The 10731-nt window shown below is 38.9% G+C and overlaps 2 protein-coding genes across 2 annotated transcripts; both read left to right on the forward strand.

The window, feature by feature from the left end:
* The first annotated feature begins 517 nt into the window (after positions 1-517).
* On the forward strand, positions 518-1493 carry LOC102128132 (keratin-associated protein 26-1-like). Its single transcript, XM_005548850.4, has one exon. It carries the CDS (start codon positions 579-581, stop codon positions 1212-1214), a length of 636 nt encoding a protein of 211 aa, XP_005548907.1. The 5' UTR covers positions 518-578; the 3' UTR covers positions 1215-1493.
* Positions 1494-4978: 3485 nt separating this feature from the next.
* LOC102128529 (keratin-associated protein 26-1) lies at positions 4979-5675 on the forward strand. Its single transcript, XM_005548851.4, has one exon. The coding sequence runs from the start codon at positions 5040-5042 to the stop codon at positions 5673-5675; it is 636 nt and encodes a 211-aa protein (XP_005548908.2). The 5' UTR covers positions 4979-5039.
* Positions 5676-10731: the final 5056 nt, after the last annotated feature.

Below are 10731 nucleotides of genomic sequence, written 5' to 3' on the forward strand. Positions count from 1 at the left end.
TTGAGAAATAAATTCTAATCAAGCAAAATATACTGAAATTGTCCATATTTCTGTCATATAGTTTGCAAGGATTTTTATTTTCTCGTACACTTGCTTCCAAGTTATTTACTTTTGGCAATTTCCAAGAAGAATAGAATTTTTCTTCAAAAAGATTTAACTTGTCACTGTTTCAAAGAAGTGGCTACAACTTTCAAAGAGAATTCTAAGAGAGGAATGTTAAGAATGTTTGTGCAATGGTGGTTATCATTGGAATAAGTACATAGACTTTAAAATGTGTCTGTTTTGTTTGGATAATTTAAGAAGGATAGATCCTATTAAAAAGCAGTCGCATTGGTTTATAGATAGACTTAATCAGTGGATGGCATTGCAAGGAGCATCCAGTTTTATGGAAGGTGGAAGCATCACTTCCTTGGCTACAATAAAGAGTTCTGATGCATCCTCATACAACAAGAGGAAGAGTTTGTATGCAAAAGCACCACCTTCTAGGGATATATAAAGGGTCAAGTCAAGAAAGGGCAGAACAAACTTGAGACACTCGCTTCTTTCCCTCAACCGCAGCCTGCTCTCACAACCTCACTATGTCTTGCCCCAACTATTGCTCTGGAAACTGCAGCTCAGGATCTCTCAGAACCTCCTGCCATATTCCTCTCACCTCCATCGCCCTCTGCCCTACCAACGTCAGCTGTGGAGATGTCCTCTGCTTACCCGCTAGCTGTCAAGACCCTACCTGGCTCACAGACAACTGCCAAGAGACCTGCGGTGAACCAACCAGCTGCCAGCCGGCCCACTGTGAGACCGGCAACCTTGAAACCTCTTGCGGTTCTTCCACTGCCTACTACGTGCCCAGGCCCTGCCAAGGAAGCAGTTTTCTTCCTGCTTCTTCTTTCGTCTCCAGCTCCTGCCTTCCACTATCCTGTAGACCACAGAGCTACGTGTCCAGTGGCTATCGTCCACTGAGGGTGCTGCTCAATAGTTACCAGCCCCTAGGAGGCTGTGTGCCCAGTGGCTATCGCCCCCAATCCTGCTTCTCCAACAGTTGCCAGCCCCAAAACCTCCTCACTTCTGGATGCCGACCCTCGAGTTGCTTAGCCTATGGTCCTCAAACTCTTCACGTTGTGTCCAGCAGCCTCAGACCTCTGAGGCCTCTGTTCAGTGGTTGCCAACCTCTGACCCATGTGTTCAACACGTGTCGTCCATCTTGCTCTGGACTGTGAAACCAGTAGCTTCTTTGTTCCGGTGAATAATCACTCTGAGGATCCAAAACAAAAATTCAAACTCCATGGACTTTTGCTTCTTTGCTAGTAGCAACTGATGTTTCTTAGTTTTACTGTGCCTGATCTAATGCAAGATGCTGCTGTCACATGTTTTATCTTGCTTTCATCTTTCCTTGGCATCCAAAAATTTAGTTTACAATGCTATTCAATGTTGCTCTGTTGTGGGAAGAATGTATTTGATTTGCACTATAATAAATGCGATTAAGTCTGAATTAAGAATGTGGTTCAGTGGTTTGTGTTTCATGACTTAGTTTTAACACAGAAATGACCAACATCAGTTGCTTTCAAGATGACTGAATTGGACAAGTGATACTCAACCATATATTCTTTTTGACAGTAGAGGGATTGTGTGATGGTTTATTCCTTAAGCTGCTTTTTAGACTTCTGACCCTATGTACTTGAGAGACCCTAAAAGTCCTTGGGGAAAGTTGTTTTGAAAAGGAAAAATTAGGAATGATGTCTCTTATCTCTCTATCCTACTGAATGCACTTCCACCAGAATGTTCTTTCTAATTGCAAACCTAACCAAGTTTCTGCTTAAGCCTTTGTTGGCTTCCTATAATCTATTCCCATAAGATAAATATTCAAACCTCTTAACATGACACCTAGTTTCTCCCACCCTCTTTCTCTCCCGCACCTCTCTGGTTTCATCATCTTTTGCTCAATATTGCAAATAATAAAACTAAGCTTCTGCAATCCTGACTTACACATAGGTCCCCAAACACATGCTTTTTACAATCATCCAGCCTTTTGCATATGTCATCCTTGAGAGCAGTATGTTCTCAGCTCTGTTTTGAAAACTCATACTTGCTTTTAAAAAACACAGTCCAAGTTCATTAATTAATCTTTTGATTTATTCAGAAACAAATGTACTGCTTGCATACTCTATGCCAGGCACAAAAGATACTGACGTGAACAAAACAGTCCTGAACTATGGCAGAATTTATCAGAAGTTATGTGCTGTGGGACATGTAACAATTAAAGATACGTTTTTTTCTCTCACTCAACCTAAAATGTGTGTGGGTATGTACTTCACAAATTAAAATAAAGTTGTAAAGGCATGAATATTTACCTTTTTGAGGAACTGGAATAGCTAGAAAAGCTAGAAGCTGTATCGCTGTGTAAAAAAGTGATTGGCAGGTGCTCCTCGCAGCTGTTCCCTTTAGACAAGACACACACTTGTGATTCTCAGTTCCATCTTGCCCTAGAGACTTCCTGACAGTGAAGCAGAATGTCAGTTCCACTTACTATCATGATATGCCGCTGTTGTTAATTTCATTTTGGTTCATCATTTCCCTTATTCGCTTGTTCTCCTGGATATTTTGAATTTGTGACATCTGTATTCCTTATTTTTTGAAGCCTTTCCCCAGCCCTCTCTCTGCCCCTCACCCTAACCACACATTGGCTGAGCCTGAATTTTATCTCACTCATACGTCTATTGTTAATCTTGTTGAACTGTTATAAAATGAGATTTTAGTTAACATATAACACACATAACTAATTTTTGCATGTTCTTGGACTGTAAAATGAAATTATAAAGTATTTACCCATTGATTTCTGTCTTCTTTTACTAAATATTATGTTTATAAGATTTTTCCATATTGTTATATCTACTAGTAGTCTTTTAATTTTTTTGTGTGCGTAATATTCAAGGTTAAAATACCAAAATATATTTATACATTCTTTTGTTGATGAGCATTTGGGTTGTTTCCAGTTTGGATCTATTAGAATTAGTGTACAGAATATTCTTGTATTCTTGTGCTATATTTTAATAAACATCTGGAGATATTTCTGTTCGGCAATATGTGTAAGGGTGCAAATAAGTTATGTAGGATGTGCTTATTCAGCTCTATTTTATGCCATTACAAAGTTATGCCTTGCGGTTATGCTAACATTGACTTCTACTATCAGAGTATGAGAATTCCAGTTGTTCTACACCCTCACCAACACGTGAAGTTGTCAGCCTATTTACATTTAGCATGTCTTTTTTTTTTTTATACTTTAAGTTCTAGGGTACATGTCCACAACGTGCAGGTTTGTTACATATGTGTACATGTGCCATGTTGGTGTGCTGCACCCATTAATTCGTCATTTACATTAGGTATATCTCCTAATGTTATCCCTCTCCCCTCCCCCCACCCTACAACAGGCCTCAGTGTGTGATGTTCCCCTTTCTGTGTCCAAGTGATCTCATTGTTCAATTCCCACCTATGAGCAAGAACAGGCGGTGTTTGGTTTTCGGTTCTTGCGATACTTTGCTGAGAATGATGGTTTCCAGCTGCATCCATGTCCCTACAAAGGACATGAACTCATCCTTTTTTATGGCTGCATAGTATTCCATGGTGTATATGTGCCACATTTTCTTAATCCAGTCTGTCACTGATGGACATTTGGGTTGGTTCCAAGTCTTTGCTATTGTGAATAGTGCCGCAATAAACATACGTGTGCATGTGTCTTTACAGCAGCACGATTTATAATCCTTTGGGTCTATACCCAGTAATGGGATGGCTGGGTCAAATGGTGTTTCTAGTTCTAGATCCTTGAGGAATCGCCACACTGTCTTCCACAATGGTTGAACCAGTTTACAGTCCCACCAACAGTGTAAAAGTGTTCCTATTTCTCCACATCCTCTCTAGCACCTGTTGTTTCCTGACTTTTTAATGATCACCATTCTAACTGGTGTGAGATGGTATCTCATTGTGGTTTTGATTTGCATTTCTCTGATGGCGAGTGATGATGAGCATTTTTTCATGTGTCTGTTGGCTACATAAATGTCTTCTTCTGAGAAGTGTCTGTTCATATCCTTTGCTAACTTTTTGATGGGGTTGTTTGTTTTTTTCTTGTAAATTTGTTTGAGTTCTTTGTAGGTTCTGGATATTAGCCCTTTGTCAGATGAGTAGATTGCAAAAATTTTCTCCCATTCTGTAGGTTGCCTGTTCACTCTGATGGTAGTTTCTTTTGCTGTGCAGAAGCTCTTTAGTTTAATTAGATCCCATTTGTCAATTTTGGCTTTTGTTGCCATTGCTTTTGGTGTTTTAGACATGAAGTCCTTGCCCATGCCCATGTCCTGAATGGTATTGCCTAGGTTTTCTTCTAGGGTTTTTATGGTTTTAGGTCTAACATTTAAGTCTCTAATCCATCCTGAATTAATTTTTGTATAAGGTGTAAGGAAGGGATTCAGTTTCAGCTTTCTACTTATGGCTAGCCAGTTTTCCCAGCACCATTTATTAAATAGGGAATCCTTTCCCCATTTCTTGTTTTTGTCAGGTTTGTCAAAGATTCTAACAAATGTTTGTTTTATTTTTAATTTTCTTGATGGTCCATTGAATTGAGCACTTTTTAAATAAAATGTTTCCTGTTTCTTGGCTACAATTTTCAAAGAGAATTCTAAGAGAGTAATGTTAAGAATGTTTGTGCAATGGTGGTTATCATTGGAATAAGTACATAGACTTTAAAATGTGTCTGTTTTGTTGGATAATTTAAAAAGGATAGGTCCTATTAAAATGCAGTCGCATTGGTTTATAGATAGACTTAATCAGTGGATGGCATTGCAAGGAACATCCAGTTTTATGGAAGGTGGAAGCATCACTTCCTTGGCTATATATAATAAAGAGTTCTGATGCATCCTCATACAACAAGAGGAAGAGTCTGTATGCAGAAGCACCACCTTCTAGGGATATATAAAGGGTCAAGTTAAGGAAGGGCAGAACAAACTTGAGACACTCGCTTCTTTCCCTCAACCGCAGCCTGCTCTCACAACCTCACTATGTCTTGCCCCAACTATTGCTCTGGAAACTGCAGCTCAGGATCTCTCAGAACCTCCTGCCATATTCCTCTCACCTCCATCGCCCTCTGCCCTACCAACGTCAGCTGTGGAGATGTCCTCTGCTTACCTGCTAGCTGTCAAGACCCTACCTGGCTCACAGACAACTGCCAAGAGACCTGCGGTGAACCAACCAGCTGCCAGCCGGCCCACTGTGAGACCGGCAACCTTGAAACCTCTTGCGGTTCTTCCACTGCCTACTACGTGCCCAGGCCCTGCCAAGGAAGCAGTTTTCTTCCTGCTTCTTCTTTTGTCTCCAGCTCCTGCCTTCCACTATCCTGTAGACCACAGAGCTACATGTCCAGCGGCTATCGTCCACTGAGGGTGCTGCTCAATAGTTACCAGCCCCTACGAGGCTGTGTGCCCAGTGGCTATCGCCCCCAATCCTGCTTCTCCAACAGTTGCCAGCCCCAAAACCTCCTCACTTCTGGATGCCGACCCTCGAGTTGCTTAGCCTATGGTCCTCAAACTCTTCACGTTGTGTCCAGCAGCCTCAGACCTCTGAGGCCTCTGTTCAGTGGTTGCCAACCTCTGACCCATGTGTTCAACACGTGTCGTCCATCTTGCTCTGGACTGTGAAACCAGTAGCTTCTTTGTTCCGGTGAATAATCACTCTGAGGATCCAAAACAAAAATTCAAACTCCATGGACTTTTGCTTCTTTGCTAGTAGCAACTGATGTTTCTTAGTTTTACTGTGCCTGATCTAATGCAAGATGCTGCTGTCACATATTTTATCTTGCTTTCGTCTTTCCTTGACATCAAAAAAAAATTAGTTTACAATGGTATTCAATGTTGCTCTGTTGTGGGAAGAATGTATTTGATTTGCACTGTAATAAATGAGATTAAGTCCGAATTAAGAATGTGGTTCAGTGGTTTGTGTTTCATGACTTAGTTTTAACACAGAAATGACCAACGTCAATTTCTTGCAAGATGACTGAATTGGACAAGTGATACTCAACCATATAATCTTACCTGACAGTAGAGGGATTGTGTGATGGTATATTCCTTAAGCTGCTTTTTAGACTTCTGATGCTATGTACTTGAGAGACCCTAAAAGTCCTTGGGGAAAGTTGTTTTGAAAAGGAAAAATTAGGAATGATGTCTCTTATCTCTCTATCTTACTGAACGCAATTCCACCAGAATGTTCTTTCTAATTGCAAACCTAACCACGTTTCTGCTTATGCCTTTGATGGCTTTCTATAATCTATTCCCATAAGATAAATATTCAAACCCCTTAACATGACATCTAGTTTCCCCCACTGTCTTTCTCTCCCACACCTCTCTGGCTTCATCCTCTTTTGCTCAATATTGCAAATAAGAAAACTAAGCTCGTGCAATCCTGACTTACACATAGGTCCCCAAACACATGCTTTTTACAATCATCCAGCCTTTTGCATATGTCATCCTTGAGAGCAGTATGTTCTTCAGCTCTGTTTTAAAATGCATACTCGCTTTTAAAAAATCCAGTCTGCGTTCATTAATTAATCTTTTGATTTATTCAGAAACAAATGTATGGCTTGCATACTCTATGCTCGCACAAAAGATACTGACGTGAACAAAACAGTCCTGAACTATGGCAGAATTTATCAGAAGTTATGTGCTGTGGGACATGTAACAGTTAAAGATACATTTTTTTCTCTCACTCAACCTAAAATGTGTGTGGGTATGTACTTCACAAATTAAAATAAAGTTGTAAAGGCATGAATATTTACCTTTTTGAGGAACTGGAATAGCTAGAATAGCTAGAAGCTGTATCGCTGTGTAAAAAAGTGATTGGCAGGTGCTAACTCTCAGCTGTTCCTTTTAGACAAGACACACACTTGTGGTTCTCAGTTCCATCTTGTCCTAGAGACTTCCTGACAATGAAGTAGAATGCCAGTTCCACTTACTATCATGATCATGCCGCTGTTGTTAATTTCATTCTGGTTCATCATTTCCCTTATTTGCTTGCTCTCCTGGATATTTTGAATTTGTGAATTCTGTATCCCCTTATTTTTTGCACCCTTTCCCTGGCCCTCTCTGTGCCCCTCACCCTAATCACACATTGGCTCAGCCTGCCTTTTATCTCAGCCATACGTCTGTTGTTAATCTTGTTGAACTGTTATTTTGGCATCATTTGAAATGAGGTTTTCATTAACATATAACATACATAACAATTTTTGAATGTTCTTGAACTGTAACATGAAATTATAAAGTATCTACCCATTGCTCTCTGTGTTTTTGAACTAAATATTATGTTTGTGAGATATTTCCATATTGTTACATGTACCAGTAGTCTTTTTATTTTTTTATGTGTCTAATATTCAAGTTTACAACACCAAAATTTATTTATACATTATTTTGTTGATGAGCATTTAGGTTGTTTCTAGTTTGGACCTATTAGAATTAACGTACAGAATGTTCTTGTATACTTGTACTATATTTTAATACACTTCTGGAGATATTTCTTTTTGGCAATATGTGTAAGGGTGGAATTAAGTTATGTAGGATGTGCTTGTTCAACTCTGTTTTATACCATTACAAAGTTATGCCTTAGGCTGGGCGCGGTGGCTCAAGCCTGTAATCCCAGCACTTTGGGAGGCCGAGATGGGCAGATCACGAGGTCAGGAGATCGAGACCATCCTGGCTAACACGGTGAAACCCAGTCTCTACTAAAAAAATACAAAAAATTAGCCGGGCAAGGTGGCGGGTGCCTGTAGTCCCAGCTACATGGGAGGCTAAGGCAGGAGAATGGCGTGAACCCGGGAGGCAGAGCTTGCAGTGAGCTGAGATCCGGCCACTGCACTCCAGCGGGGGCGACAGAGTGAGAGTCTGTCTCAAAAAAAAACAACAACAACAACAACACCAAAAAAAACAAAGTTATGCCTTGCAGTTTTGCTAATATTGACTTCTACTATCAGAGTATGAGAATTCCAGTTGTTCTACACCCTCACCAACACGTGAAGTTGTCAGCCTATTTATGTTTAGCATTTCTAGTGAGAACAAAAATAACAAATGTTTGTGTTATTTTTAATTTTCTTGATGGTCTATTGAATTGAGCAGTTTTTTAAGACAATGTTTTTTGTTTCTTGGCCATTTACATTTTTTTGTGTGGGAAGTAACATTAATGTCATTTGTCCCTATTTTTAGTAGGTTTGTCTGTCTTTAGGATTGGAATAGTTTACATGGTCTAGATATTAACTCTTTGTTGGTTGTACATATTTTGCATAACTTCTTCCATATTATTCCCTGTCTTTTACTCCCTTAATGGTGTATTTAGATTAATAAAAATGAGTCTAATTTATTGATTTTCTGTTTATAGTTAGTACTTTTATCATCCTTTTAAAGAAATCTTTGTTTACCCCAAATTAACAAAAATATTAACTTTAGAAATTTTTTTGTTTTGTTTTCAACATTTAAATACACCATCGATGAATGGTGTGTGTGTGTGTGTGGTGTGAGGTAGGGGCCAAAATTTTAGTTGAATCAGCATCATTTCCTAAAACACCCTCCTTTTTCTACTACTCTGCAATTCTGTGTCTTTTTTTTCATAAATACATTATCTTTAAATGGATGGGTCTGTTTCTAGACCCTATTCTGTTCTGTTGACAAATTATCTATTGTTACATCACTAACATGTTTTATTTTGTATTGTTTTATTTGCATTTTTAATCTCTCCTCTGGACTTTAAGCCCTTTGAAAGCTGCCTTTGTGGCAGTACCATGCCTAGGCTTTCTGTAAATGTTTATTGATTTGAATGACAGTAGATTGTCTTTTGATTGGATGGTGATGAGAAATTCACATTTTTTCCTTTGAAGTTTTAATCTATGCTATCTTTCCTGAATCTGAGGGAAACAAATGTTTGCTTCTCATTTCCCTGCAGCTTACAAGTCTGAGAGCTAAGAATTAAGGAAAGTTCTGTATCCAATATCCCGTGACTAGACAGGACCTGCTAATAGCTATACCTTCGTTCGTGTGTGATAATTGTCTGTTCCAACTATGTCTGATTTAGTATTTTATTAATTTAATTTCCTTAATATCTGGCACAGTAGCTCTAATTGTTCTTAATTTAGCCACAATCATAGAGACTGTAAATTACTTGTCTGAGATTAACTTCTAAGTTTTCTCAAAGTCCATGTTTCTCTAGTAAACTACATTACAAGTGTAATATAAAGATTTGTTTATTAAAGGGCAATGTACTATCTGATATGTTTTGCCTTCTAGTTGTATAGGTTTTATTCCTATGATGAAAATAAGTGAAGGGTAGGTCTTTAGGCTCCTGTTTTCACGAAAAATTAAATATTCTTTATTAATATTCAAGTACCATTGTGTTCCTTGTGATTAACCTTCTGGATGTAGTCATTTTCAAACTGGATTTTACAAAAGCTGACATCCTTTTGTCAGACTGTAAGCTCAAATAATACATTGCCCTTTTCAGCTGAACTTTAATCAAGAAAGCATAATTCTCTATCAAAAGCAATTATGAAGCATCACTATTTTTCCTTAAATTCAAGATCCGACTCCACATATCAAATACATAAGAAAGACACACAGAATCATCTTCTTCCTTATCTTGATCTAAATGGGTTGAGGAAAAAGTAAACATATATACCTGAATAATTATCAGAGTCTTTAAATCAGTCATACATAAGAAAAACAAAAACAGAGTTAGTCTAACAGATTATTCAGGCATTTTCAGGGTAGAATTTGGATTCTGAGTCTTCTCTCTAAATTTATCTCTGAATAGTCACTAGCCAGTATAAACATTAATTTCATTCTCCACTGAAACTTTATTTTTGCTTAGAGAATTTTTCCAGAAATTAACTAAAGTGATGCCATTGGGGATGATGACTCAAGGAATGTATGGATTTCTGGTTTCAATTCCAACCCGTAAGGAGCTTAAGAGTCACCACCCCTGTCTTACAACAAGAAAGCAATGGGCAACTTGAAAATCAATGACTTTTCCTGAACCCATCAAAGAGCTAAGTCTGGAGGGCAAAATTCCACTCCAAAATCTGGGGAGACAGGTGAGTCTAGAGTCACATCTGGAGTACGCTTTCCTAGAGCAAAAGCTGCTGAAGTCATCATCTGGTAGGAACAATTAAATCATAAATTTTGAGGAATTTCTGGAGGCTGAGTGTGTACTAGCATGTGTATCAAACCCTCCTAGCTGCCACAGTCTTAAGGATGCCTCATACCTCATATACTTCATGGGTTTTGCCTCTAGGGATCCCACAGGTTTCTCATGGAAGAAATCCAAGGATGATGCCCCGATGACTCTGTCAAGAGAAAGGGAGGAATAATCCTAGAAAAGCATGCTCAGAACCTCCTCCATAATAAATCCTTACTCTTCAGGAAAAAAAGACTTTACCAGGACCTTATTCAATTCAAGGAAATGGTATTTTCCCTCTCCACACCAGACCCCCACTACTTTTTCTGGCTCACTTAAGTAGAGAGGACTAAGAAATACCAGTGAAGGTCACAGCTCAGGGACACAGGTCCAATAAAAGACTAAGGTTTAATTATAAGATTATGAAATGCTTCCCCTCTCTTCCATCTTTCCGCCTGCACCAGCAAGGCTCCAGTTGAATAACAATGGATTATAGTTGAAAGGGCTCCATGAAGCAGATCCTCTCTAAGGAGGAGTACTTAGGTC

The sequence above is a fragment of the Macaca fascicularis genome, chromosome 3 (genome assembly GCF_037993035.2).
Source record: "Macaca fascicularis isolate 582-1 chromosome 3, T2T-MFA8v1.1".
NCBI lineage: Eukaryota > Metazoa > Chordata > Mammalia > Primates > Cercopithecidae > Macaca > Macaca fascicularis.

Coding starts and splice junctions, on each gene's coding strand:
- LOC102128132 (XM_005548850.4), top strand. CDS start 579: ATGTCTTGCCCCAACTATTGCTCTGGAAACTGCAGCTCAGGATCTCTC.
- LOC102128529 (XM_005548851.4), top strand. CDS start 5,040: ATGTCTTGCCCCAACTATTGCTCTGGAAACTGCAGCTCAGGATCTCTC.